The sequence below is a fragment of the Aythya fuligula genome, chromosome 3, assembly GCF_009819795.1.
Source record: "Aythya fuligula isolate bAytFul2 chromosome 3, bAytFul2.pri, whole genome shotgun sequence".
Classification (NCBI taxonomy): domain Eukaryota; kingdom Metazoa; phylum Chordata; class Aves; order Anseriformes; family Anatidae; genus Aythya; species Aythya fuligula.
In genome coordinates this window covers 117866443-117891946 of record NC_045561.1, presented here as the reverse complement: position 1 = coordinate 117891946, position 25504 = coordinate 117866443, and the positions used below count along the sequence as shown (strand labels likewise).

The following is a 25504-nucleotide window of genomic DNA, read 5'->3' as shown; positions in this document are numbered from 1 at the left end:
CCCGGGTTGAAAGTCCAGCCTCTTCGGATGGCACCGGGGCGTGCATCTGCCAGGTAATTCACCTGGCTGCAGGACGGGGGAAGGCAACCAGGAGAGATAAGGGGGCTGAGAGAGGAGCCCGCCCCATCAATGAGCAGAAATGAGCACCACGGGGGGGCCAGGGGGGCAGGTTGTCTTGTTATCAGCTTAAGAGTGAGCGGAGATAAGCTGCAAACAATTAAATGAGGGCTGTGAGTTGCATGGTGCTCATAATGTGAGCCTGGATATGCTCAGCTCGGGCTCCTCTCCCCCAAATTTGCCCCCGACGATGCCAGCAGGGGTGGCTCAGGGCAAGCCCCTAGGAGCAGGGGGGTCGCCTCGTGGTCTCCTCCACTTCTCCCTCCCTGAAACACAGTAAAAACACCAAAAAAACATCGCCGTGCCCCCGCTCCCAGACATCTGTTGCTGGGGGCAAAGAGCATCCTCCGTGCGCCTTCCTCCCACCCCATCCATCCTTCTCTTCCTCGGTACAAAAGGGGCCTTCTGAGGTGGTCTTGGATCTTCCTGCATCACAAAAAAAGGAAATCACGCTGATTTCCTTTATTAGGGGTCTCTGAAAGGGGTTCCTCATGCTTTAAATGTATTTATTTTGGGGAAAGGAGGGCCTGCATTGGTCTGCGGTGCCTCTGGGCTCACAGCTCCCCGGTGGTCATGGCACAGGGGGGCTGCCTTCCTCTTCTGGCAGGCTGGATCTGGAAAAAGGGCCTCAGAAATAGGGGCCGAATTCGTTCTGGTTCTGGAGACGGGGTGGGGTGAGATGAAATGGGATGAGACAAGATAGGGTGAGGTGAGAGGGTGAGAGGAGACGGTGCTGGGGATCACAGGGACCTTGAGCAGAGGACCCCATGGCCCCATGCCATCCTATAACACACACTCAAACCCCAAAAAGACAGAATCTGCAGCAGCTGTAAAGCAAAACCCCAAAACTGGCTGGGCGCTGGAGCAGGAGGAGGACCCCTTGTCCTGAGGGATGTCCCACCTCCCCCAGGCACCTGCAGGACACCCGACCAAACACCCCAAACCAGGAATCCCTTCCCAGCAGGACCAAACAGTGAGAGAACTGAATTCTGGAGGAAAAATTTGTCCTGGTCCCATTTTCCCCTGGTTTCCCCTCGGTGAGCAGCGGCTCCTGCGCTCAGCGCCCAGCAGGCAGGAGCGCCGTGTGGGAGCAGGCTGGAGCCTTGCTCCCATAAAGAGGGGAATTGAATTGCTTCGTTACCAAATACTGGATGACAAAATAATAGCCCTGCACAGTTTCATTCCCCTGAATGAAAACATCTCAGGGAAGCTGTGATCTATTTCATTTTTATTTTTATTTTTATTTTTATTTTTATTTTTTTTTCCTTCTCTCTCGCGCTCCTCGGCGGCTCATGCGTCTGCCCAACAACAATTGAATTAGGAGAGACCTCGCTCCCTTCCACACACGGAGGAGCAGCAAAACAGAAGGAGAACAGCAGTTGCATGAAATTATCTCAGCCCAGCCTCTTCGGAGAGGGAGAGGACCAAGGGGGTGCTCTCCTCCCTGCGCTTTGTGCTAGGTTTGGGGACGCAAAGGGGCCCTGGCTGTGCACGGGGTGCGCATGGGGTGCAAGCTTCCTGATGCTCCCTTGTTCTCCTTGCCCCCAAATATTCTTTTTACATTATTAAATGGAAATAATGGCCTGGGTTGCGTGATTGAAAGGACCTTGCTCACCTCTTTGAGCCTTGGAGGATAATTTGGCTTTAAGCTTGCTGCCACCCCTACATCTGTGCTTGGAGAGCATCCCCTAGGTCCCCTCTGCTGCCTCCCCGGAGCGCACACAGCAGCAGGTCGTTCTGCACTGCTTGGATGGACATATCAGGACCCCAAAATCTCACGGGGTCCCCCCAAAATCCCTTCCCACCTCCAAGCCCTGCCTGGTGCCATCCCCAAGCGAGGAGAGCCCTGAGTCACGGTCTGGGCACAGGCAGTGCGTGCAAGCGCCCCGGTTCCTTGTGTGGCCCAGCTCCTCCCAGCTTTCATCTCCAGCACAGTGTGGGAAGGAGCCCCCGAGGACCTTTTTATTGCATTTCCTTGGAAATTTCACTGCCCAAATGTGGTCGATGACTGAGCGAATGCAGGCAGGCTACGCCGGGGCCAGAGAGGCCAAGGAGCGCCGGCGAGTCCAAGCGACACACTAAAAGGGCAGCGCTTACCCATCCGCTTCCCCGCAGGGATTAATTCCTCCACGTCCAACTTTCAGAGCATTACTCAGCCCGCCGGTGCTTGCCACACGCAGACGTTCAGGATTAATCCCGGGACAGAGCTGGGAGAGTTTTTTTTTGGCACCGTTTCGGAGCTGTTTCCCCACGCTCCATCGCTGGGGTGCTGCTGGGACTGGGGAGCGGGGTGGGAGCGGGCACTGGGGTGAATCCTCCAATCCCAGCTGGGAATGGAGATTTTTTTGGGCAGGTGGTGCTAGCATTCCTCCTCCGTTTCCAAGCACTTTCTGGGAATGACTCAACGCCCACGAGCCCATCCATCAGCCTGTCCTCCAGCCGCCCCGGGGAGGAAATGGATGCAGCGGGTGAGGGCTGCTCGGCTTTGCTAAAAGCACATCCATCTTCCAGCCTCGCTCGGTGCCTGGGGGACGGGGACGGGGCAGAGAAAGGCTGGAAAAGGAGCCGGAGGCACCGAGGAGAGGATTCAGACCAGGATTTCTCTCAGGGGAAGGAGTGCTTTCCGTGCGCAGGAGCCCAGGGCGAGCCGAGGTCTGCATTTTGCGCCATCCTCAGCCCCTTGTGTCGTGGGGCTCCAGCTCTCTAAGCCAGTAAATGCTTTGCTTTCTCCATCTCCCGCAAGAAAAGCTTCTCACCTCAAGGCAAAACCACCTGCCTGCCCCTTCATCTCCCCCAAACCCAGCAGGACCCCAGCGGTCGGGGTAAACGAGGTGGGTTTATCCGCGCTGCTGGCCCATTTGGGATGGATCTTCCCATTTATCGCTGCTGGGAGCAAGTTTGCACCCTGATTTGTGTTTAGGGTAAGTGTGATCCATGCCCCTTGCTCATCAGTTCATCACGGGGGAAGCAAATGTTTTATTTTACTCCCACCCAACCCATTGCCCCTGGCAGCTGAGCTCGGAGGATGCCGTAATGGAGCAGAGGATGCTAACAGGAGCGATGCTGAGCAGAGCAGGGTGAGTGGGGGATAATTGGGTTTAGTAACCAAACTGACGAGTCAAAAATTAAAGTTATTCCCTGAATAAGGAAATTCATTAAGCCCCAGCACCCCCACCACCCGCAGCCCCCGGGGCACCGCAGCGGGCGAGCTCAGCTTGGCCACGACACCTCCAGAGGGGCACACAGGAGCCTTGTATCTCAGCACAAAACTCATTTTACGCTTCCCATCATGAGTCTGGGCTTTAACAAGTCCCCCACAGCCCACACAGAGCAGCAGCAGCCATGCAGGCAGCCCAACGAGCGCAGCAGAGCTGGGGCCGGACGCTGACCCATCCCCTGTGTTACCTCGGAGGGATTACATATGCAGAACATGCAGCCATGTCTCCTATTTTTTATTTTTTATTATTATTTTTTTTTTAATTTTCCCTTTGTCATTTCCCTTTTCAATCATTCTGCATGCTTTAGGGATTAAGAGCCCGGTTAGCAAAACCCCACATTACACACATCTCACGTCCCCGGGAGAGAGGACGCGCCGCCGCCTGGACGTCCACGAGAATAATGCGCCTGTTTTGTTTTATTTATTTTATTTCATTTTATTTTATTATCGGGGAAAACTACACATGTAGAGATTACGGAAACGCTGCTGCCTGGTGTGCCCGGCGGGGAGGGAAGCGCTGGCTCCTGCTCCTGCAGCAGGGCTGATGGATGGATTGCTCCCCGCCCGGCGCCGCTCGGTACTGTCAGCGCTCGGAGAAAGCCCTAAATCCTCCCGTGGGGGCATGATGGGGGTCTCAGCTGGCTGATTATGGGCTGGCGGGGACATTGAGCCACCCAGGGTTTGAGGTGGCTGCATACGAGGTGGCATTTTTGGGGGGGGACCCCACCAGTGCCACCACCCCTAAGGGAAGGGGACGCAGCTCCGGAGGGCTCCGGCTCTTGTGGGGGTCTCCAAACCTGCAGAGGGGGCTCCTGATGGAGCTGGGGGGGTTGCTGGAGGAGAGGAAGCTCTACAGATTTATTATTATTTTTTTTTTCCTAGCTGGGATCTTCTGATCCTGTTGGCATTCCCGGCCTGTCCCTGCTGCAGTGGCTCAGCTGAGCCGGCCGCCTGCTGCTGGCTGCCGATCGCCCTGCTGATAATTTCATTCCGTCCCCTTCACGCTGGTGATCTGAGAAAGCAAAATGTTTTTTCCTGCTGCAAACCCTTCACCGTGCTCCTGGTTCCTTGTTCCTGGCTCCCAGTTTCCATCTCCCAGCTCCCAGTTCCCAGTTCCCAGTCCCCAGTTCCCAGCTCCCCGTCCCCAGCCCCGGCTCTGCTGCTTGCCCTGCCTTTCTGCAGGCCCCCTAAATATTTTGGGAGCTTTTGCCCCAAAGCTAAAAGATTCCAGACAGGAAGGGAAGGAACCAGGGACGTACCCTGATCCCATGCCAGGGGTTATCCTCTGCCACAGCAGCCCCACAGGGGACTTGGCCACGAGCTCACGTCACCCCCAAACCCCTGAACATCTGCTTAAACCAGGAAGGATTTACCAGGATTTCCTCTCCCCTCTGGGCTTGAAATACAAATGAATCGTGCTGAGGATTCAGGCCTTTTCACATCTTTCCTCTTGCCTTTTTTTCCCTCTTTTTTCCCCTCCTCCTTTGTAGTTTCTCCAGCTGTGGAAAAGCCGCAGAGGGGCTGTGAGAGCTGCTGGGAGGAGAGCAGAGAAGCCCTGCTGCTTGTTTGGGGACTATTCCTGGGTTTTGCTGCTTTCCCCTGCCAGCTCTGGATAAATCTGGCCCTTGTGTTTGGCTGCTTTTCACGCTCCCCATCCCAGGGCGGATCTACAATCCTGGGGTTCGGGTCCCCAAACCGCTCCCCGCTGCGCATCCTCGTGCACCTCGTGCCCCCTGCCAGCCTGGCAAAGCGTGGGGCCGTGCAAACAGCCACCCACACGAGCTGCCCCAAATGGCACGGGGCAGAGGAAGGGAAAAAATGGGGCAAAGGATGGTGAGAGGAGAGACGAAGGCTCCGGAATTTCCTTGGGGTGCCTGTGCCCCCCGTGCCAGCCGTGCACCCCGGGCCGTGCCACGCTCCGTGCCCCTGCTGGGAGAGAGGCTGCTCCTTTCCCCGGGATGCTGCAGCAGAAGCCAAGGACACTTTAATGATTGGTCTCGTGTAATTACTTCCCCTCGGCGGCGCAGATGGCAGGGGGTGGGGGACAGATGCTCGCCACGAGCCACGGCCCCCGGCCCCAGCTGCGTCACCGCGGGATTATGCTGCCGAGGGAAAAGCGGGGCACGTGCAAGGGGAAGGAGACGCGTTTCACTTAACGCTGCTGTTTCCCAAAACGCCACGAATTTGCCTTCAAGGGGGAGAGGAGAACCCCTCGGGGATGGATCTCTTTGGGGTTTTCCCTCCTGCAGCCCCACACCAAAGCAAACGGCACCGAGATGCCCCCCCCCCTTGGGGTGCTCGGTGCTGGTGCCACGCTGCTGGGGTCTTTCTGATCCATAAAAAAAAAATAAAAAAGGTTTCTCAGAAGATGAAAAAATGAGCAACTTGACCATTTCTATCATCAGGGAGATTTATTTGTGGCATCCTGTCCAGGTTTCCTGATGCCAGCAGCATCCATCACCTGTCCGGGGCTTAAAATTTGGGAAACCAGGAGTGAAAACAGCAAATTCCTGTGCAGGAACCGTTCCTCTGTCCCAAGGAAGAGCAAAAGAGTGACAAGGGAGAAGACTGAGCTGTGCTTAAGGAATCAAACTATGGCTCTGGAGGGCTTAATTAAAACCCGAGAGCTGAGAGTATTTAGATAAGCTGTCAGCCCGCATTACGCCGGGCGCGTTTGACTTTCCTGCGTTTAATTAAAGCTATCTGCGTGAAGGGCTGCACAAATCTCACAGCTCAACTTTACCAGCTCCTGGAAAACACGCCGTAAGAGCTGCCAGGGGCGTTGAAAGGTAAAGACAAAACAAAACTGAAAGAGGAGGAGCGCCACGTCCCCACGTGTGGCGGAGAGGCAGGTGATAGGGCGCGTTTTGGGGGGCTTTGTGCTCGGTGGGTGTCGATGGAACTCCCCCCAGGAGGCTCTGGAAGGTCCCAAGGGTGTGGAGACCACCAAGGAGGCAGCAGAAAGGCCCCCAATCCTCCCCAATTTCTCCTCATTTCGGAAATTGCACACCAACCATGTGCAGAAAGTCTGGCTCTCCAACTCAACCCAACCCAACCCAAATCAACCCAACCCAACCCAACCAAACCCAACCCAACCCAGACCAACCCAACCCAACCCAACCCAACCCAAACCAACCCAAACCAACCCAAACCAACCCAAACCAACCCAACCCAGCAGAAGATACATTAAAATCATGCTCAAATTGCTCAAACTTGTTCTCCTTTACCTGATCTTCGAGCAAAGCCCAAACCATGAAGTTTTTTGTATAAAAAATGGACCAAGTGAGGCTGAAAATGCCTGAGCTCGCCGGGACCCTTCCCAAAGTTAGGGGTTAAGTCCCACAGCCCCAGCTCAGGAGCTCAGGGATGTTTGTCCCCCAGGCAAAGCAGCCAGGACATTTCCCTGGGACTCTGCCTGCAAGGTCTCAGAGCCCGGGGATGACGCAGGAGCTCCCAGGCACGCGCCTCCAGCAGCGTCAGATTTACCCTGCCAGAGAAAAAGCAACTCCCAGGACAACAGGGAACGCTGCCTGGACCACAGAGGCTTTTTTTTGTTTTGTTGTTTTGTCTTCCCCCAAAAATGAGGTTTCAAAGGAAAGGGTTTTAAGGCCAGGCTCCAAGCTGGGGTGGTCCACGGGGGTGGCAGCAGCACCTCCACGGCCCCTGCTGGAAACCTTCAGCCCCCTGCCCTGCTGCCTGCTTACCAGCAACCCTCCTGCTTCCTCCTGCATCAATCTCTGCACTCAAGGATGTGCCAGAAGCTTAAAAAACGAGGGAAATAGGGCTGGAAGGGTGCTTGGGGGGGTGGCAGGATTTCTCCTGCTGGCACCCGCCTGCCCCGTGCCCAGGCTGCGCCCTCCCTGCCTCTCATCCCCATGAAAAACAAACAAACAAACAAACACAAAAACCAAAAAAACAAAAACAAAAACACATTTTTTTCATGTTGAAAGTGGGAAAACAAGCATTTTTTTTTTTTTTTTAAATTCTGGATCGCCTGCTTTCCGCCCAACGCCGGGTTTGGTGCTGCTGGCGGGGCGGCCGCCCGATAACACGCATCCCCAGGCCAAAGGAGCTCGCAGACTAAACAGGGAGAGGTGGGAGGGAGCCAACAGCGCCGGCAAACGGGGTGATTCACCAAGCTGTCCTGGCAGGGACGAGGGCTGGACCGGTCCCAGAAACTGGGCTGCTCCAGCTGCAGGCTGCTGGGACGAGGGGTGCCCACCTTGGAGGGGTTAGGGGGAAGCAGCCAGCTCGGTGGGAAGGGGGAGAGTGGCTGGAGTTTTTCCAAATTCCTTTGGATAACACCAGTCCCTGGATCACAGCATGGTTTTTTTTTCATTTCTTTGCTCTCTCGGGTTCAGCAGACCCCGGGGGCTCTGCCTGGTCCTTGCTGAGCATCCAGAGTTTGGGGACACATTTTCACCCAAGAGCCCCAAACTTCTCAGGGTGTTTCAGTGCCATCTTCATCCCCTGCCCTCGTCTTTTGCTCTAGAGGGATGCACCAGCCCTTTATTCCTTTATTTCTGTATATTGCCCTTCCCTTCAGGGCAAAATCCCTTCGCCCCGTGCCAGGAGACGTGCAGCAGCCTTGCTCTGATGGGTTTTAATCCCCGACAGCTAAACCATCCCCGTCCCCAGATGGTGCAAGGACCCCGTTCCTCCCAGCCCCATGCAGGTCCCATACAAAGTGCAGGTCCCATACAAAGTGCAGTTCTCATACAAAGTGCAATTCCCATACAAAATGCAGTTCCCATACAATTAGAGGACCCCCAGCACCGAGACCTGGCCCCAGCGAGCCCAGGACCCCCGGGGTGCCGCAGGATCCGGATCCGACCCCGGTCCCGGTGCGCGCATCCTGCGGGGCTGCGCTGCCCTCTAACGGGGGAAGGGTTTGAAAACCTGGGGAGCTGCAGAGCCAAGGGACCTGAGCATTTTTTTTTTCTTGGCACAAACCCTTTTCTAACCTTTTTTTGGGGGGAAGAAACCTGAGGTTTCTTGAATTTGCGCCTTGTTTTAGGGGGAGTTGCAAGCGCTGCGCCCTTGGCAAGCAGCGCGTTTTCTGTGCCAGGATGGGCCACGGACCCGGAGAACGCCCTCAAAATAAGGCTGTGAGGGCTGTGAGCATCCTTGGAGGGGTTTGGGTGCTCGTGTGCTGCAAACACCCCAATTTTTCTTGTTTTTTAGGGGCTCACCAGGACCGGCTACACCTCTCTGGGGAGGAAGAGGTGATCCCGGCGCTGCACGGAGCCCTGGGGAGCAGAGGGTAAAGGGCTCAAAATCTGCAGAACCAGCTCCATCAGGTGCACCCAACAGTTTAAAGGGTGAGGTTTAAGGCTCACAAGCCCACCCTGATGCTTCCAGGAGCATCCCATGACCCTATTTCCTACACCAGAGAGGAGAGAGTGAGATATCCCTCATGGAAGCACCCTGCAGGGCACCGAGCTTCATGGGGTCCCCATGTGCCAGGAGGATGCTCGTGTGGCTGAACCTGCCTTGGAAATGCTGGCCAGGGCAAAAAATGTTGAGATTTCCTTCCTCAGAGGCATGGGGAGCTGCAAAATCCCCAGAGGGTGATGCTGGGGGGCTCAGGCTGGGGCGAGGAACTGCAGAGGGGCCTCGCAGGGCCAATAAATTTTGGTGAAAATGATGCCACGAACGATTTTTCTCTTATAGTTCAAAGAAATAGATGTCCCTCGGTGTCTGGTCTTTGTACCACCTCATCGTGTCTGCTGGCAGGTGCTAAAATCATGCACCATGCGAAGAGGAGTTTAAGGTGATTTTGGAAATGCGCTAAAATGCACAAGAACTTCCCTCGGTGTGTTAAAATCAGCTTTTGAAGTGCTGGAGCAGCCGATCCCCATCAGCCCTTCTAATGGGGTGACACGAGCTCACAGAGGGAGTGCTGAGCTTTAAAAGGGTTATTTCGCTTCGGATGTCAGCGAGTGGGGAAAAAAATCGATAAAAAACTGCTAAAAAAACCCACATTTCTGGGCTTTCAAACGAGCACGCACCCAGGGGGGTGCAGGTCCTCTCCAAGCTGGCTCTGCAGTGGGCAGTGGGAACGGTGCTCGGCCTGGGATATCGGGGTGGGTGTGCTGAGCATCGTCCTGAGCCCGTGCCAAATCCGACCCCAGGAGGATGTGGGAGCAGAGCAGGGCTCGTGGGAGCCCAGGGGACACCCTTGGGACACGAACACAGCTTGCAGGGCTGCTCCCTGGGGACAGCTGGGTGGCACTGCTCTGAAATGTGTCACCCGCGTCCAATTCAGCAGAAAATGTGGGTTTTTCTTGCAGAAATGGAGCAGGGATAAGGCTGTGCCCACCCCCTCGCAGCACCACGAACCATCCAGCAGCAGCAGGAGCCTCCCAGCTGCCTCCCCCCGCAGAGCACCCCCAGGCTCTCTGGCCCTAAATTCCGCAGTCCTGAGCATGAAGATTTAAGGAAATGGCCTCAAATTGCCCCAAAGGAGGCTCACGTTGGATATTGGGCAGAGCTTCTTCATGGAGAGGGTGGCGAGGGACTGGCACGGGCTGCCCAGGGCACTGGTGGCGTCCCCATCCCTGGAGGATGTTTAGGAGACGTGTGGCCACGGGGACATGGTTTAATGATGGGAATGAGAAGATTTTTAAGGTCCCTTCCAACCCACCCCACCCTATGGGTCTCGGAGGGTCAGGCTGATGGCTGGACAGGATGACCTTGAAGGTCTTCTCCACCCTACATGATTCCATGGGTCCATGTTTCCATTATTTTGTGATTTCTGCTTCCCAAACCCGCCTGTTTTCCCCCATCCACTCCAGCTGGGTGCCCCCCACCACCACCAGCAGATCCCCGGGCAGCAGGGCAGCACAGGGGCTCCTTCCCTGCCAGACGGTGACCCCATCCCACCAACCTAATCCCCTGCCCGTCCCCAATCCCAGCCAGCCTCTGACACCCTGGAGCAGCAGGAGGAGCCCCCCGATGGGCGGCTGCCCCCTCTCCTTGGGGTCCCGCTCGGTCCCCGTGCGCACAGACCCCATCCAGCACCACCTCCCTCTGCTTTACTTTTATTTTAGGGCTCTGCCTCCCCCATCCAGGGGACCAGCTCACCACCTGGGTGCTGTCCCTCATGCTCGGTACTCGAAGAAGCTGTCCCGGACCTCCCTCTCCTCGGAGGTGACCCTTTTGCCCGAGGGGAAGGTCTGGTAGGTCCGCAGGTTCTCCGGGGACACGCGCTGCAAGTGCCACCGGGTCTTCCCATTGAGAGGGGGGCTGCAGGGGGGGGCAAGGCAGCAGGTTACCAGCTGGGCACCGAATTTCTGGGCTCTTGGGGGCTGGTGGTAAGGCCGCCAGCAGGTCCTGAAGGCAGGGAGGCAGCGGGCGTTGCGCCCAGCTTTGTTCTCCAGCACCCTTAGCAGCGCAGGAGCTGGCCGTGCGCTCTGCTCCGGGAGGAAAATGAGTGCCTGGCCCTTGTAGGAGCTGCTCCCCTCTTTATCCTCCTTTTCCCACTCTTTTCTCCTCAAAATGGGACCGGGGAGGTGAAGGAAACCCTCCTCACTTCTGTGCACCGTCCTCATTTCAGGTGGCACAGGGCACAGCCAGCGGTGGCCAGCCCAAAGGGGCACCGTGGGGGCAAAGTGCTCCGTGCCCACCCATTAACCGCAGGGTTAAGCAGCTTTTTGGAGCTCCACACCCAAAATTTAAGGGATTCGTGGGTTTCCAGGCTTGGTCAATCCATGCCAATGCTCCCAGGGGCTCTAGGGACCAGGAGGGTGCTGTGCCTTCGGGTTGTCCGAAATCTTTTTATCTTTACGCACCTACAGGGGTGAGCTTCACCCCGAGGGGCTCAACGAGGGCCCCCCAAGGAGAGGCAGTGAGCGGGGTGGGTTTGTCCGCAAGGGATAAAGGGGATGCCACGATCATCCTCCCAGCAAAGAGGGGTGAGGAGAGGTGGGATGGGATAGGCAGAGGGGCTGGGGGACCCGTGGTGCCCTGGAGTCCCCCTCACTGGTGCCAGTGGCACAAATTGCTGCTTGAGTAACACAGGGCGAGTTTTGCCTTTCAGCTTTTCTGCCCTCCTCTCATCTCCAGGACCCATTTTTTTGGAGGTGGCTGCTTGGCAAGGGGCTGGAGCAGCCGAGGAGAGGACCCCCAGCTCTCCCCGCACCCCTCAGGCTGGGTCCCAGCACCCTGGGGCGTCCCCTGGGTACTCACAGGTCCAGCGGGTGCGGGTATCTCTCCATCTCCTTCACGGGCAGCACAAAGTAGGGGACGGGGTAAAGCGTCCCGGTCTTGTCCTGGTAAAACTCACGGTGCTGCTGGGCCAGCTGGGGGCAAAACCAAAATTGTGCAGGGCTCCGGGCAAGCAGTGCAGCCCTCCAACCACCCTTATTTGCAGCAGGATTTCAAGGTGTCAATAAGCAAGCCCACCACTGTCACCTCCACCCATTAATGGCACAGGAGGAGCCTCTTGGGCACCGATTTATCCCTGGTGCTGCGCACACAGGTCCCTGCCTGCGGGATGATGCACATCAGACAGTCCCTGCTGCGTTCAAAACCCCCCCAAAAAAAACAAAAAAAAACAAAAATGGGAGCAGTGCAAGCTCCGGCTGCACTCTTGCAGTAGCCACGCAGTCCCCACCTGGTAAAATTTGCCCAGCTCCAGGGCCCGGCCCCCATCCAGGTCGAAGCGGGTGCGCAGCGGGGTGCGGGGCACCTCCTCCGGGGAGGGCGCAGGGGGCTGGGGGCTCCGCGGCTGTGCCATGGTGGTGGTTCCTGGGCTGTGCAGGGTGACGGGTTTTCCACGCCTGCGTGGGAAATGCCTGCTTGGATTTCTCCTGCTGAGCATCCTTCCTCGCCCCCCCGGGTCACCAGGACACGGTGGCGGGGTGTGGAGGCAGGGAAGGGCTGCACGCACCCATCTCTACCACTTTTTTCCGCCCACAAAGCCATTTTTGGGAAGGTCCCCGAGCCCTTTGCGTGCTGAGAATCCGGTTATCAATAATAATTAATGTTCCAAAAGTGTGTTTTATCCAAAGGGCCCGTAGGATTCCTCGTGTGTTCACCCAGAAGATGGAAATGCACCCTCTACATCCTCGCCCCCCCCTGCTACGTCCATGTGCCACCAGCGCTCCCAAAAACCCCATTTCGCAGGGCCAGGAGAAGCCACTTCTTTCCCCAGGCTCTGCACAGGACCTGAAATCAGGCTTTCAGGTGGCGCACAGCACCTCTTGCTGCACACAGAGCAGCTTTTCCAGGAAAACCCTTCCCGATCTGCACGCCAAAACCAATTCCTGCGCTTTTTGAGCACGACGCAGCACCACAGCTCTGCTCATTAAGGACCCAGCTGAGTTTTCACACTGTTTTTTCTCCCTGTTGCGTGGATGCTGCTTGCCCTGGAGGGGGCTTTTCCTCGTGTTTTTTCTTTTTTTTTTTTTTTTTTTTTTTTTGCCAGAGCAGCCAGGAGAAAAGGACCAGGAGAGATGCGGCAGCAAATCTGCTCCAGGATTAAAGCACCAAGAGTCCTTCAGCCACAAGGGGCTGCCCACAGGGTGCTGGGGCACAGAATGATGCTCTCAAACGAGCAGGGGAAGATTATTTATATATATTTGTACGTATCCTACAGCCACAGCTGTGTCTAGAAGGGAGACGTGCTCGGGGAGCAGCAGCACGTCGATGCCAGCCGGGCACGGAGCCCTGCTAGCCAGAGATTGTGGGCAGGGGGCACATAGGGGAGGATGCCAGGGGGTTTGGGGGCATCCTGCAGTGATTTGGACAAGCCCTGGCTGCAGCTGCAGGATTTACTCCTAAAAAACAAAGGGAGAAGTGGAAGAGAGCAAGAGAAGATGGGGAGAAGCCACCTGGGGATGGGAAGGGGACAGGGGGCAGGGGGAGGACAAGCAGGAGCTCGGTGCTGCTGGCAGGGGTGAGGGATGTTTAGGATCTGTTAGGAAAAGCCCCCAATTTCCCCCCAGGACCCGGCAGTGTTTCAGCAGGGAGCACAGCCCCTGCCAAAGGATCCACGGGGGGTGCAGGATTTGCACGGGGTGCAGTCCTTACCCACCGCAGGTGCCCCCAGCCCGGCCTGGATCCCTCCTGTTCTGCCCTGAAAGGTCACAAACACCATCACCAGGCAACGGGGGGAGCCCAGCACCGTCCCCCAAACCTTCCTGCACCCCCCTGGCACCACTGCCTGCACCCCCCCACCAACCCCTGCACCCCCTCAACCCACCCTCTGCAGGAAAAGCCCCCATATTTCCATTTTTTATGTTTTTGTTTTGTTTTGTTTTGTTTTGTTTTATTTTATTTTATTTTATTTTATTTTATTTTATTTTATTTTATTTTATTTTATTTTATTTTATTTTATTTTATTTTATTTTATTTTATTTTATTTTATTTTATTTTATTTATTTATTTTGCAGGGGAGGGGTTGTTTTGCTTTAGGCAGCTCCTTTGTGAAAGGGGGAACCGTGGGCTCTTTTCCTGCCCCAGGAAGATAACTGGGGACCTGTCCCCAAAAAACTTTGGGAAGGGTGAATCGCCTACATGGAACCAGTGCAGACAACGATTACACGCACAGACAGAGGCAGATTTGGTTAAAATAATTTAAAAATCCCATTAGGCTTGCAAGGATGAGTGCGCAAGCTCGGGAACATGCGGGAGTTGGAGGGGCCGGTCTTTATTTACATCTTGATCGGATAGGTCTGAGATATTGCAAATAAAAAATAAATAATTTTAATTTAATTTATTAAAAAATAGGAGAGAAAGAAAAGAAAAAGAAAAGAAAACAGAAATCCAGAGGCCTTCCAGCACCTGCATTGTGCTAGGATTTGCAGCTCTGGCTCCGGAGATGTCCTGGCCACCTCTCCTGGCCAGAGCACGACCCAAATGCTCGAGGTCTTGTGGCCGTCTTCTCTGGTTCCCAGTGAACTGTGGATTCATCCAGCACGGGACTGGTGGGAAGAGGGGATGTCTCGATCCATCCCACAGGAGTTTTCTACAGAAAACCTCGTGGAAAAGCACCGCGCGTCCCCACGGCCGGCCGCTCTGCAGGGCGCACGGGTTAGGAAAGCTGGGGTTGTTAGTTGTGCTGAATCTCAGAAAATGGGAAAACCTCCATATCCGAATCTGTAAAAAAGTAAAAGACAAAAGGAAAAAATAAAAGACAAAGGGAAAATCTCCCCACGGAGGGAGCTGCTGCAGTGCTGCTGAGTACCAGAACAGGGGCGAGCAGCCGCGGGTGCAGCCAGCGGTGCCGGAGAGGGCACCAGAGCTGTGACACGGGTGAAAAAGTGGCTGACGTTAACCAGGAGCAGGCTGAGGCTACGAAGGGGCTGACACCACGAGCGCTGCACTCACCAGCAGCTTTCCAGCAGCAGTCACCAGGGCAGAAACCTCACGGCATGGAGATGGAGCTGGGCTTTGGGAGGAGCGCTGCTGCGCCGGGGAGCTGCGGTCCCGGGGCTGCCAAACCCCGGCTGAGGGCACGAGGACTGAAGCCCCCGTGGGACAAACGGGGGCTGGGGGTCCCTGCGCGCACCCAGGGCAGCTCAGATCTGCAAGGAGAAGCCAGGCAGAAGCTCCAGCTCCTCTGGAGACCAGCAGGATCTTGTCATCACCGTGCTGGATGGGGAGGTGCAGGGCTCCTCTCCAGGCAGGATGCTCACTCTGGAGGATCTGACTTACACGGAGAAGTTTCCTCCTTCCTTAGCAAGCCCTTGTGTTTGCTCACGCTCCTGATTTATGTACAGAAACTGCCTCCACAGCATTTTTTCCCTTTTCTTTTGAGCCCAGCACGCACATGCAGAGCCGCCCACCGCAGCACTCCGAGCTGCAGATGATGCCGCGGGGCGGCGTTACCCCACAAAGCCTCGCTGCATCCCAAAAAAACCCTGCAAAATGAAAGCGACTCGGTGCAGGGGGGGGGCGACAGCTGGTGCAGAGAGACCTGAAGCAAACGAGTCGGGTTTGGGAAGAGCTGGAAGGGGGGAAAAACAGTCTGTGAGCAGCGTGGAGATGGCCCGAGGGAGGTCTGGGCTGCACAAGGGTCGCTGCTGCTCCTTGGTGGCCTGTCCCCAGCAGCAGCAGGTGATGGAGAAGTGGTTGGGGTTGCTGCTCCCGTTCTTTGGGGTTTGGGATGTCGGGCTGTGGCTGGTGGAGACGAGCAGGGTGCCCCAGGTTTTGAAGCTGAGGATGCTGCTGAGTTCTGCAGACGGGGGAACCTGCAGCGCGAATAAAGAGCCCCCTGGAATAAAATCACCCCCTGGAAAATGAAATCCTTGCCATCCTCGCACACAGCTGCTGCTTGACCCCCCTGATAAGGATCCTGGGTGTGTTAAATGCCAAATTCCTGCTCCCAAAGGTTCAGGGAGCAGCTCTCCCAAGCTGCTCGCAGGGCAGAGGCAACAAAAAGGATTCGCTCAGGCATCCTTCAGGGCTTTCTAGCAATCAGAAGGAGATTTGGAGGGGATTATTTGGCAGAGATTGCTCCTGCCTGTCCCAGAGGTTCCTGGTTCCCAGCTCAGCCCCCAGCCCCTCTCCGGCTCTCCGAGGAGCTGGCGCTGCCCACAAAAAGCAGGGGAAAGAAAAAGATGGAAACTTTCTGCAATTAATATAAAGGATCTCGGCGGTTTGACAAATGGGGAGGCTGATGTGATTGCTCCGAGCGTAGGAGGAGAAGAGCTGGGAAAAAAAAATAATAATAGAGAAAAAGAGTTAAGAAGAGAAAATTTCATTAATTTTGGACGCGAAGTCCTGTAGCATCATCATAAGGCCATTGTTTTTGGGGATGGATGATTGGATTGGGCTAATTTTGATGGGATGCTGGTGCTGGGGGGGGGGGTGCACGCAGAGGGTCCAGCTAAGGCCGGATCCTTTCCATGGCAAGCCGTGCTTTCCCCCTTGCCTTTGGTGCAAACCCCTAGTAAATAGGAACAACCAGCAGTGATTCAGAGGTGGGTGTGGGGTTTTGTTCACATGCAGCAATGTGAAAATTGCAGAGAAAACCGAGGTTTGTGTTTATGAAGGGCATTTTCTCACCTCGCTCTGCTGATGGCAGCCAGCTGGGGGAACGCTTCAGGCGCGCCGTGCGTCGTCGGGGACCCGTGTGTTGGCTCGGCTTGAAATTGGGATCCTGTGTTGTTCCTGCTCACCTTTATTACCCTATTTAATTGTGTAATGGGTAGGTAAATCACCAGCGGGGCAGGGGGAGACCTTCTCCATCTAAAAAAAAAAATGCACCGAGCTTCTTTAGCTACGAGCAAACACCAGCAGAGTTTGTGCAGGGACGTGAGCAGGGGCGCAGCTCCATCCAGAAGCCCCATGGGGGGTATTTGCACACCCTTGGGGCTCCTACAGACCCCAACCCCTGGGATGGCTGGGGCTGGGGGCACCCCTGGGTGCTCCTGTCCCCCCCCTGCCCCGGCAGGGTGCCCAACCCCACGGCCCTGGGCTTGGGGAGCTCTCCAAGGAGCAGCCCCCGGCCCCTCTCCACAGAGAGCAGCAGGGGAGAGCCAAGCACCTGTGGGGTAAACTCGTGCCAAAACCCACGAGAGCTCCTCTGGACGATCAGGACAAACCTCAGCAAAACCCTCGCTGCCCCCAGCCTCCAGCATTTTAGCAGGAGCGAAGGCACAGGGGGGGGGAAAGGGGCTGCAAAAGCAGCAGCTCTGCCCAGAAGGACCAAAAAGGATCCAAAAAAATGCTGTTGGATGGAACCAGGTGCCTTATTTCCAGGGCTTTATTACCCATTTATGAAGGCTGCACCCTCGCTTGCCTCTTTTTGATGCCACCAAAGCCCTCCTGGGCTCGCTCTCCACCCCAGGAGTGTTTTTCTGGGAAGTGTCCAAGCAGGAAAGCAAAACCCATGAGGCTCGCAGCTCCAAAGGGCACATTTCAGGCTCCGAGCAGAGCGTTTGTGAGCAACCCTGCAAGACGTGACCCTCCCCAGGCCGAGCCCGCATTTTTAAAGCTGTCATTTTTATCTTGACCCCCCCCACTTGGAGGCTGCGGAGCGCTGCAGGACCTCACAGCATCTCCAACCGCTGGCCCCAACCCGGACCAGCTGAAGGGTTGAGGTCCAGCACCCCTGCTGCTGCCCCTGGGGGGGGGCTCTGAGCCTGGCCCCCCACCCAAATAAGGGGCTGGCACAGGCTGGGGATGGATCTGAGCCCCCCCATCGCTTGCTCCCCACCCCAGGAGATGCGGAGAGCAGCGGGGTCCCCACGCACCCCATGTCCCCGTGGTGCTCCTGGGTGGTGGGACATGAGCTCAGGTCCCCCCAGGCACCCCGTCCCCCCCCCCATGACATGCCTGGGGGGGGGGGACACACACCTTTATCCCCCCCCCCCAGCCAGCAGCACACCCGGGGAGGCGCCTCGCAGCGGGGGGAGCCCTGCCTCATTTTCCCCACTGATATGGGGAGGGTCTGGGGGGTGGTTCCTTCATCCCCCCCCCCCCCCCCCCTCTTTTTTTTAACCACCTCCAGCCCCGGGGAGGGGCGGGCGGGCAGGCGGGGCCGCTGCCGAAGAAGGGATTAATTCGGCGCTGGGGAGGGAGAGGGGGGCACCGCGCACCGGGCACCGCGCACAGCCCCGGGCGCATCTTTTAGGGGCGCATCTCCGCGCACAGCCCCGCGCATCTCGGGGCGCATCTCCCGGTGGAGAGCCCCGGGCGCATCTCGGGGCGCATCTCGGGGCGCATTTCCCGGTGGAGAGCCCCGGGCGCATCTCGGGGCGCATCTCCCCGCAAATCCTCGCGCATCTCCGGGCGCATCTCCCCGCGCAGAGCCTTGCGCCCCGCTCCGCACCCCGCGCATCTCCGGGCGCATCTCCCGCTGGAGAGCCCCGCGCATCTCATCTCCGGGCGCATCTCCCCGCGCATCTCCCCGCGCATCTCCCCTCATCTCTCCGGGCGCATCTCCGGGCGCATCCCCCCTGCTCCTCACCCCATGGCTCTGCAGCTCCAGCTCCGCACCGTCTCCGGCCTCCGCGGCAGAGCCGACCGCATCGCCAAGGCGGCTTTCCGAGGTAATGGGGAGGGGGCTGCGGGAGGCGGAGTTGGAGAATTTGGGGAGGGGAGGGGTGGGGTGGGGGTGTCCCCGCGGTGGGCTGTGCCCGGCTGCCCCCTCCCTGCCTCAGTTTCCCCGTCGTGGGTGCACCAAGGGGGTCGCCCAGCCCTCCCCGAGTTGCCCCCTCGCCATCCCTGCTGCTTTGGGGAGGGGGATTTGTGCAGGGGGGAAGTCCTAGGGAGGTGAACCCCACTTCCCAGGGGATGGCTGGGGGGGAATTGGGCCCCTTTTAGGGTCAGGGCTGCACTTTGGGTGGCAAAACGGTGCCACCAGGGCAGTGTCACCAGAAGGGCTGGGAGAGGAACTCGCCTGGCTCCAGGACCCGCTGTGAGCTGGGATTTTTTTTGAGGCTGCAGTTTTGGTTCTGCTCCGGTCCCTTCCAGCCCCAAAACCTTCCCGGGGGGGGGCTGCAAAAGGATCCAAACCTCCCCAGGGCTCCGTGCCCTCAGCACAGCCTCTCCTGCCCCGTCCCTTCCTCAGGGGTAACCCTTGGGAACAGGTTGCACCCAGCCCCAAATCCTACCCCAAAATACTCGTGGTCCCCAGAAGGGGGACAAGAGGAGACCGCTCGGTGCCTGCCCTGCACCCAGGGGTGCCCAGGGGGAGATGCTGGGGGTGTTTGAGCTCCCCTCGTGGTCATTTCTCGGTGGGCTTTGTGGATGCTTGCCCCCTGAGAATTTGGGATCGATGTGGAGCAGGGTGGTGGCGTGGGGACGTTGTGTTATTGGTGTCCTGTGCTGGGCTGGGGCCAGCAATGTTGGTGCTGCCCCAAAAGAGGGGCCGGGGGCTGCTCCTTGGAGAGCTCCCCAAGCCCAGGGACATCGGGTGGGCACCCTGCTGGGGAAGGGGGGGGACGGGAGCACCCAAGGGTGCCCCCAGCCTCAACCATTCTGCGGTTCTGTGCCCCTAAAGTCAGCCCTGGGGTGGGCAGCAGGGTTTGGTGCCCAAGACGTGAGGGAAGAGTCTCGTGCCACTCTCTGTTGACTCGACGGGCAGCGTTAGACCCCATTTTTTGTAGGGAAGGAGTTAAGGAAGGAGCTGGAGCCGGTTTGAGAGCTCTGAAATGCTGCTCGGCTCCAGCTCGAGGGGGAGATTAATGAGATTAATAAATCACAGCTCTGATAAACGGGCTCCGATCAGGGTCCTGGGGGACCGGGGTGTGTGAGCCCCTTTTGGGGTCCAGCTCCTGGTGGCCCCATCCCTGGTCCTGCGGGTGGAGCTGGCTGGTGTGAGCTCCCAGAGAAAATCTCACATTTTTGGGTGGAAAAGTTCGTGGCAGGGGACTTTGGAGGGTGGTTTGGGATGTGCGCTGCACCTTCTGGCTCTGCTTCCAGCACCCGCCAAAGGGATTTTTCTGCCTCTCCTTGGGTAATAATTAAATCCAAAAGGGCTCAGCTATGGGATGGGGCATTCCCTGCAAAGAGCCGTGCCCCCAGGATGCCTCAATTTTGGTAAAATGAAGTTGGAGACGAGGTGGGAGGGGGTGCCCTGGTCTCCAGGGGCTGTCTGTGCCCAAAGCGCCCGCCCTGAGATGGTTTTAATTACCTGGGAAGTTAAAAAAAAAAAAATCAATTTGATTCAGTGAGATACCCGTAGCATTTTCCTAACACCACAGGAGGCAACGTTATGAAGAAGATATTAATTAGAAATATTGGTGTGGGGGTGAGGTTATCCCACGAGGGCAGCCAAAAGCTCCAGGCTGGGGCTCCTGGGACGTGGTTTTGTGGGTGAGGGGCAGGACCTGGTGGTCTCAGAGGGCTTTTGAACCTAAAATATCTACGATCTACGAGGCGATCTACGTCGCCCTGCTCACAACCAACCCGTGTCTCCTCTGCAGGGCTCTCCTTCTACACCCGAGTGCTGGAAAGCTGCGAGGACGAGGCCAGGTTTGAGGAGGTAAGAGGAGACGTGCCTGCCTCCTGCTCTGTCTCCCCTGCCCGCTTTGCCTCGCCGTGACTGATTTTCCACAAAAATACCCCTTTTCCTAGGGGATCACAGGGATTCCCAAGGCAGCAATACCTCTTTGCAAGGAAAAAGGGGGAAAAAAAGCAATTATGGGTGAAAAACTCAAATTTAAGTGTCTTGGCACCATCTTTACGAGCTCCAGCATTTCCCTGGTGGGTGCTGAAGGATCTCATGGACCTCAGGACCCCGTTTTTCTAGGGCTGGGGGTGTTGGGGGTGTGGGACCTGAAACTCTTCCCATGGCGTGGATGCTCCTGGGAGCGTGGCACGAAACAACCCCTGTTGTTGGCACTGAGATTTCGGGAAATAATACTGCAGCAAAATATGCTATAGGTGCAGTTTTGTTTCCTCCCACCCCATTAAATCCTTAATTACTCGTGCTGATGAAGCAATGGCCAGGGCAGGAATGTGGATATTGGAGCCAGCGAGGGGGTCCTGGGCTGTCCCCAGCAATTAGCTGATGGGATAGTCCAGGAGAGGAATATTTCCATACACAAATGACAAGTAATTAACAAGCCCAGGTGATATATATATATATTTTTAATTTAATTTTTATTATTGCCTCACTGCAGCACCCCAAATTCCCCCCACCAGGAGCCTTCGCGGGGAAGCAAAGCTCCCAGCAGCTTCCCTGCCCCTGCTCGGCATTCACGAGATCCCACCACCAGGCTGGGTTTGGGCTGCCCCAGTGGTTTCCATTTGTTTGTTTTCCTCCCGTTTCCTTTTTTTTTCAATTATTTTTATTCACGGCTTAATGAATTATGCAGAACCTGTGCCTTCCCAGAGCCTGGGGAAGCAAAGCTGCTGACTATTGCAGGGGGTGGCCGCGGCGCCGTGGCTGTTGCACATAACCAGGAACAGCAGCATCACATCCCATGTGCACCCGGAGTGGTTTCTCCTCCAAAGGGAGAAGAAAAAAACACCTTTTTATTTATTTTTTATTATTTCCTTTTATTTTTTCCCCTTTTGTTAATAAAACAGATTAAACTGACCCATCACTCGCTCAGCTTTGCGCAGGGCTTTTAATAAGACTTTTAATAAGACTTTTTTTTTTTTTTTTAATAAGACTTTTTTTTTAATAAAACCCGCAAGATTGACAACCTGCCAGCCAAAAGGGGAAGGAAGGGGTGCAAGGAAAGCAGGGGGGGCTCGGGGGGCAGCCCCAGCTCTGGGAGGTGCCACGGTGATGGATGGTGGGGATGGTGTGCTCTGGGTCCGTGTTAATGGGGTCTGCTCATGGGGCTGGGAGCAGGGGGCAGCCCGTCCCCATATCCCACCTGCAGGTTCAAGACAGAAATAAATTATTTACTACTGAAGGTAACCAGCTGCAGAAGCCACTTATCTGGAAGGGTAATTAATTGCTGATTGAATTCTGGTGCGCCTCTTTTTTTTTTTTCCCATTAGGAATTTATTATGACCGAGGCACAGGGCGTCTCAAATTAGGAGCCTCTGAGTAAAATCCACGAAAATCCATGGCCTGGGTTGTATTAGAGGTCAGTGAGTGACCCTAATAATCCTTTCCAGGCTTAAAAAATAATAATAATAAAAAGGTTTTCCTTAGGTTTAGAGCACAGCATCCTCGGGGGAGTGATGGCCATGATTTGCTGCGGGATGCCCCAGGGTATGGGATGGTGCATCTGTAGGATAGGAGGGAGCAGGGCTGGGTACCCCAAATCACTTGTATGGGTTTTCCATGCTCTGGGGTAGAACCAGGAGGAGAAGGAGTGTGGATGGGAAGGGTTTGGGATGTCCACGTGCTTGAAAACGTGGCACAGCTATTTGCAGCCTGGGATCTGGTGATGTTCCTTGTCCTGCTGGTGTTTTTTTTGGGGGGTTGTGGGCAACATCCAGAGCAAGGTGCTCGCCTTTACTGAATTGCATTCCCCAGGGTTTCAGGCAGTGGATGGGGGTCCCTGTGGGAACAGCCTGCAGAGCTGGACACACATTTGCTTCTCCTCCCGGGGCTGGAGACCTCTTCCAGCACAGAGCACAGCACCGTGGTGCGCACCAGGGCACGAATAATGCTGGGAAGAGGAGTGGAGCCACGGAGAGCAGCGGATTGGGGCTGTTCCCTGTGTTTTGCTGCTCTCCCAGGTGCAGGGCTTTGGGTTTTGCTCGCTGGCTGTGGTGTTAACGGCCCCAAACAGGCTTTGAGGCACGGTGGGTGCCAGAGCCCTGGCACAGGTCCTGGGCACGGGGCCTTGCTCCCCATCCTTGTGGGAAGCAAAGCGATGTCGTGAGGCCATTTCTTTTTTTTTTTTTTTTTTTTTTTTTTTTCCCCTATTTCCAGATGTTTTTATATTCATTTCCTTGACTCACTGCAGGAAGCATAAAAGGGAAAAAATTAGCTTCAGAAATAAGCGTTGGAGTATTTCTGAAGAGTCACAAACGCCTTCCTGTGAAGCTGCTTGGCCAGCACTTTCCCTCCCGGGCTCTGAATGCAGCCCTGCAGCGGTGCGGGGCTTGGTCCCACTGCTACATCCCCGTGTCCCCAAGAGCATCTCGGATGGGGCTTTGCTCGGACACGGGAGGCTGGAAGGAATCTGAGATGTGGAAAATGAGGGAGGCTCGGGTGGTTTGGCTTGGCGGGGTGATTCCTTGGCTTGGGGAGGAAAAGAAGGAAAAAAAAAAAAAAAAAACAAACCCAAATTTATCTTTATCTTTATCTTTATCTTTATCTTTATCTTTATCTTTATCTTTATCTTTATCTTTATCTTTATCTTTATCTTTATCTTTATCTTTATCTTTATCTTTATCTATCTTTATTTTTATCATCTTATCTTACCTTTACCTTTAACTTTACCTTTACCTTTACCTTTATCTATCTTATCTTTATAGATATAGATACAGATATCTATATATCTGTATATCTATATACCTATATCTAATCTATATAGATAGATATAGATATCTATATATCTATATATCTGTATATCTATATCTATATATCTATATCACATAGATATATAGATATTATATATCTGCATATCTCTGTATCTATCTTTGTATAGATAGATAGATATAGATATTTATAGATATCTATACCTATAGATAGATATCTATAGATACCTATATCTATAGATATATATATACCTATAAATATATCTGTACAGATATAGGTACAGATTAGATTATAGGTATAGGTATAGATATAGATATAGATATAGATATAGATATAGATATAGATATAGATATAGATATATTTGGCACCAGGACACATGGTTGGCAAGCCTCCTGTGAGACAGCCCTGCCTTTTTCTGGGCAGAAGGGGTGCTCAGCATCCCCCCGTGGCCCTCCCAGCCCCATCCTCATCACCCCTGCCACCTCTCCCCGTCCCCAGCCTGACGTCTCCCCGTCCTTCCTCCCCAGACCTTCCGCTGGCCGGTTGCGAGCAACATCGATGGGAACGAGATCCTGGAGGTCCAGGTCTTCAACTACAGCAAGGTCTTCACCAACAGGTGAGAGCGGGGCTGCCCTTCCCTCCCTCCATCCTGCTCGAGCTTCCCTCTTGGGTTTGGGGACCGGAGGGTGAGGTTGGTGATGCCTCCTGGGTTGGGCAAGGAAGCCCAGACCCAACGTTTTGTGAAATAACACAGTTTGTGAGTGCACCCAACAGTTTATTTGTGGTCACTGCCACGTCTACAGCATGGTTTTGTGAAGGTGCTGACACCTATTTCAATGCCCTTTGCATGTGTTTAAGAGAAAATTAAATCTTTTATTAAATTAACAAGGTGGATGTCGATATCTCAAAGCAGTTCTCCAGCTCTGCAAGTTCTGCAATTGTTTGTTTATCTTATTCTTTCATTTTTTCTTACTATTTATTGCAATTTGTTCTCACCTGGGTATGGTTGTTGCCAGGACTTATGCATTATGTGCAATGTTATGACAGTTTTTTGAAGGTTTATTCCAGCTAAAATTTTGCCCACACGTTGATAATGAACGCAAGAGAGGAGAAGTTTGTCCCTTCTGTCAAATTAGTGTTTTTCATACCATTTTCCATGCTGTCACTGCAAAAATATGGGAGCATTTCACAAAAGCGTGAATGATGGGAATTGTCCTGCAGAACATTTACACTGACATTATAGGGGGGAAGAAAACAACAAAAAAAGATGATTTTTTTTTCAAGGTTTGCAGACTGCATTAACAGGCAGCCAAGGAGAGGTTCTGCAGGGTTTGTCCTGCTGCTGTTCCCATCCCATAGCCAGGCCCTTTCTTCTCCCACGAGCTTTGGCTTCGGAAATAGGAGCCAGGACTTCACAGGGAGCCTGGGAATGGGATGAAGAAGAAGGTTTGAGAACTGGAGGGTGGAAGAAAGGGACTTGGTTGACGTGCAGGTGCTGTGGTGGTGCCCACGGGCAGGGCAGTCACCGTGAATCCATTGGGGTGCATTGGGGCAGTGGGGCCAGGCGCTGAGCCCCCCTTTACTGGGAGGTGTCACCCAGCCGTGGTGTGTCCTGGGGTTTGCTGTCGCTCCCAACCCTTTCTCCTTGGTTCCTTGTCTTTACAAACCCCTCTGCAGCCAAGGAAGGGCTTGGGCTCGTGGCTGGATGTTGGATGTTGCGGTTGGTTTGCCTGTGGTTGGACGTTGGTTGGGTCTGGCTCTCCGGAGGAACACATGCTGCTGTAAGGATTTGTAGCAGCAAAAAAAAACAACTGTGGCAAACATTTCTGCTCTGAAAACAAAGTGTTTTTCCCCAGCTGGGGCTCAGTGGGGTCGCCAGAACATCTCCCAGATGCACACAAATGTTCACGCAAAAGCTTGTTTCACAGCCCAAAAACGAGGGGACAGATGGTGTGCAGGGCAGGCGTGTTAAATAGGCACAATTAAAAAAAAATGAGAAAAAAAAAATTTAGCTACTTTCATCTTGCTTTTAAGTCGGAGCTTGAGCAGCAGGAGAGTTGAAAAACTTGTGACATTCAAGGAGCCCCCAGGGGGTGGTGGCTGGGCTTTGGGGGGGAAGCTTGGCTGATGGAGGGGGCCAGGGCTTGTGGGGAGATCCCAGCTCAGCGTGGTGTGAGCCACTTCAAGCCATGTTCAGACCACTTCCTGAAGGCACCTAGGCTGAGATGGTGGAGCTGGAGAGGTCTCCGAGCTCCTGAGAGATGCTCACAGGACATGTGTGAACGCTTTGTCCCCTGGGTACTGCCACTGCCAGCTTGCTC

General features: G+C 55.0%; 2 protein-coding genes across 4 annotated transcripts in view; one reads left to right on the top strand and one right to left on the bottom strand.

Annotated features, from left to right (window-relative positions):
- Nucleotides 1-10437: 10437 nt before the first annotated feature.
- On the bottom strand, nt 10438-12074 carry FAM166C (family with sequence similarity 166 member C). Its single transcript, XM_032184522.1, has 3 exons — nt 11952-12074; nt 11525-11637; nt 10438-10582 (listed from the first exon to the last, which is right to left on the bottom strand). Exons 1-3 carry the CDS (start codon nt 12072-12074, stop codon nt 10438-10440), a joined length of 381 nt encoding a protein of 126 aa, XP_032040413.1.
- A 6183-nt stretch (nt 12075-18257) lies between these two features.
- Nucleotides 18258-25504, top strand: part of OTOF (otoferlin) — a 61191-nt gene continuing 53944 nt past the window's right edge. For all 3 annotated transcript variants that reach the window (XM_032184809.1, XM_032184807.1, XM_032184808.1), the window contains exons 1-3: nt 18258-18336; nt 20215-20273; nt 23711-23799. In XM_032184809.1, coding sequence (XP_032040700.1) covers nt 18258-18336; nt 20215-20273; nt 23711-23799 — 227 coding nt within the window. The remainder of the gene's footprint in view (nt 18337-20214; nt 20274-23710; nt 23800-25504) is intronic.